Here is a 2,301-nt window from a genome sequence, read left to right on the forward strand (position 1 = left end):
CTAGTCAGTTCTAGTTCAGTTCTAGTTCAGTTCTAGTTCAGTCTAGTTCAGTTCTAGTTCATTTCTAGTTCAGTTCTAGTTCTAGTTCAGTTCTAGTTCAGTTCTAGTAGTTCAGTTCTAGTTCAGTTCTAGTTCAGTTCTAGTTCAGTTCTAGTTCAGTTCTAGTTCAGTTCTAGTTCAGTTCTAGTTCAGTTCTAGTTCAGTTCTAGTTCAGTTCTAGTTCAGTTCTAGTTCAGTTCTAGTTCAGTTCTAGTTCAGTTCTAGTTCAGTTCTAGTTCAGTTCTAGTTCAGTTCTAGTTCAGTTCTAGTTCAGTTCTAGTTCAGTTCTAGTTCAGTTCTAGTTCAGTTCTAGTTCAGTTCTAGTTCAGTTCTAGTTCAGTTTAGTTCAGTTCTAGTTCAGTTCTAGTTCTAGTTCAGTTCTAGTTCAGTTCTAGTTCAGTTCAGTTCTAGTTCAGTTCTAGTTCAGTTCAGTTCTAGTTCAGTTCTAGTTCAGTTCTAGTTCAGTTCTAGTTCAGTTCTAGTTCAGTTCTAGTTCAGTTCTAGTTCAGTTCTAGTTCAGTTCTAGTTCAGTTCTAGTTCAGTTCTAGTTCAGTTCTAGTTCAGTTCTAGTTCAGTTCTAGTTCAGTTCTAGTTCAGTTCTAGTTCAGTTCTAGTTCAGTTCTAGTTCAGTTCTAGTTCAGTTCTAGTTCAGTTCTTGTTCAGTTCTAGTTCAGTTCTAGTTCAGTTCTAGTTCAGTTCTAGTTCAGTTCTAGTTCAGTTCTACTTATTTATTCATCACTTATTACAACATAGCATAATAGTTTTTAATAACTAACTACTTTCTATACTTACCTTTACAGAATAACACCAATCCTCCAACAAACGTAGAACATACCCCAGCCAAAGTATCGAAAACATACAACGAAAACGAAGAAAATCTACGAGATTTAAACGAAATATTAGTAGTCAATCATACACCTACGACAAGCATATCTGTATCTGTAAATAATTCTAAAAATTTAGCAACAATTCATAACAACAATGAAGTCATGTCAACAACAAAACCAACGACAACACAACAATACCAACTAATCAAACAGCACCAATTGCACGTGAAGAAGATCCGAAGAAGAAATCGAAGAAACAACGTTTGAGGAGCAACATAAGCGCAACAACGAAATGATACCAAAATCTGTAGGAGAAGAGTATGAGCAACACTACCAAGTGATCAATGAAATGGCGGTGCGTCGTAGTGTTGGCGGTGGTAGTAAATCATCGCGTGTACGTAATTATTTGAAAAAAATGTAAAGATCGCTGGTTGGCAGTAGTGGTTTGCATAATCAAATGCAAGAATATCACAATAATACAGGTCATGATCCAAAATCAACATGTCTACAATAAATGAGCTAGATGTCAGTCAAGACTTGGGGCCAAAAACAGAAACAACATCAGCTAAAGTAAACGGATTTTCCAAACAATAGATTGTCTTCATTGGGTGGTGCTAGTGAGTCCGTCAACAAAGGTAGTTCCACTAATTGTGCCCTTGGGAATGTGATGAAAATGGAAGACGAAAATAATGTTGACGATGACGACGACGATGACGACGACGATGATGATGACGTTGTTGATGAATCGTATGAAGATATTGATTTTGGTCTAGGTTCTGCATTAACTAAAACAGCAGCAGGAACAACAAAGAAAATTACAAAACAAGCTCGCAGTCGTAATACTTCAACAAACATAAATGTTGTTGGAAATTCTGTTCAAATTGAAACACGACAGGAAAAGAAACATTTAAAGTCAATGGCCCAACAACAAAAACAACAAGAGCATGACCACGATAATATGGATGATGATGAAAAACATGTAGAACAATTAGTAGATTCTAAACAAATGGTACGTACTTGTATAAAACTATTAACTTGTTTCTATTTTTTTTTTTTTCTAATAATACTTTAACTTTGTTGTCTTAAGACCTCAAAATCTGCCCTGTTACAATTTGTTTTCCTTCTCCTTTAACGATCAACATCGTCATTCCTCTTGTCTTCCAGGAGTCTCATATTGCTGCTCTGATTGACAGGCATCTTGCATGCATTTATCCCGTCTTTACTCAAACAACACGTGCAGTTTTAATACGTGAGGCACGTGACGTTCTCGTGAAGATCTATCCACGGTTGTTTGACAACATTTGAACGGCAATTCCTATGTAAATTTACAGAGATCGCTGTCATGCTAAAGGAACGTCATCGTGTCGGTGAGGTGAGTTGATTGTTGTACAAAGAATTTGTAAAGCTTTTTAGTTTTTTCTGGAGCTACAAACCA

General features: G+C 36.2%; 1 protein-coding gene across 1 annotated transcript; it reads left to right on the top strand.

The window, feature by feature from the left end:
* The first annotated feature begins 1,446 nt into the window (after positions 1 to 1,446).
* On the top strand, positions 1,447 to 2,171 carry LOC119615544 (probable serine/threonine-protein kinase kinX). The gene is made up of 2 exons (XM_037971558.1): positions 1,447 to 1,875; positions 2,031 to 2,171. The coding sequence occupies exons 1-2, from the start codon at positions 1,534 to 1,536 to the stop codon at positions 2,169 to 2,171; spliced, it is 483 nt and encodes a 160-aa protein (XP_037827486.1). The 5' UTR covers positions 1,447 to 1,533.
* Positions 2,172 to 2,301: the final 130 nt, after the last annotated feature.

This window comes from Lucilia sericata, unplaced genomic scaffold (genome assembly GCF_015586225.1).
Source record: "Lucilia sericata isolate MDLA Ls3-8-SP2 unplaced genomic scaffold, ASM1558622v1 Contig005761F_arrow, whole genome shotgun sequence".
Taxonomy (NCBI): Eukaryota; Metazoa; Arthropoda; class Insecta; order Diptera; family Calliphoridae; genus Lucilia; species Lucilia sericata.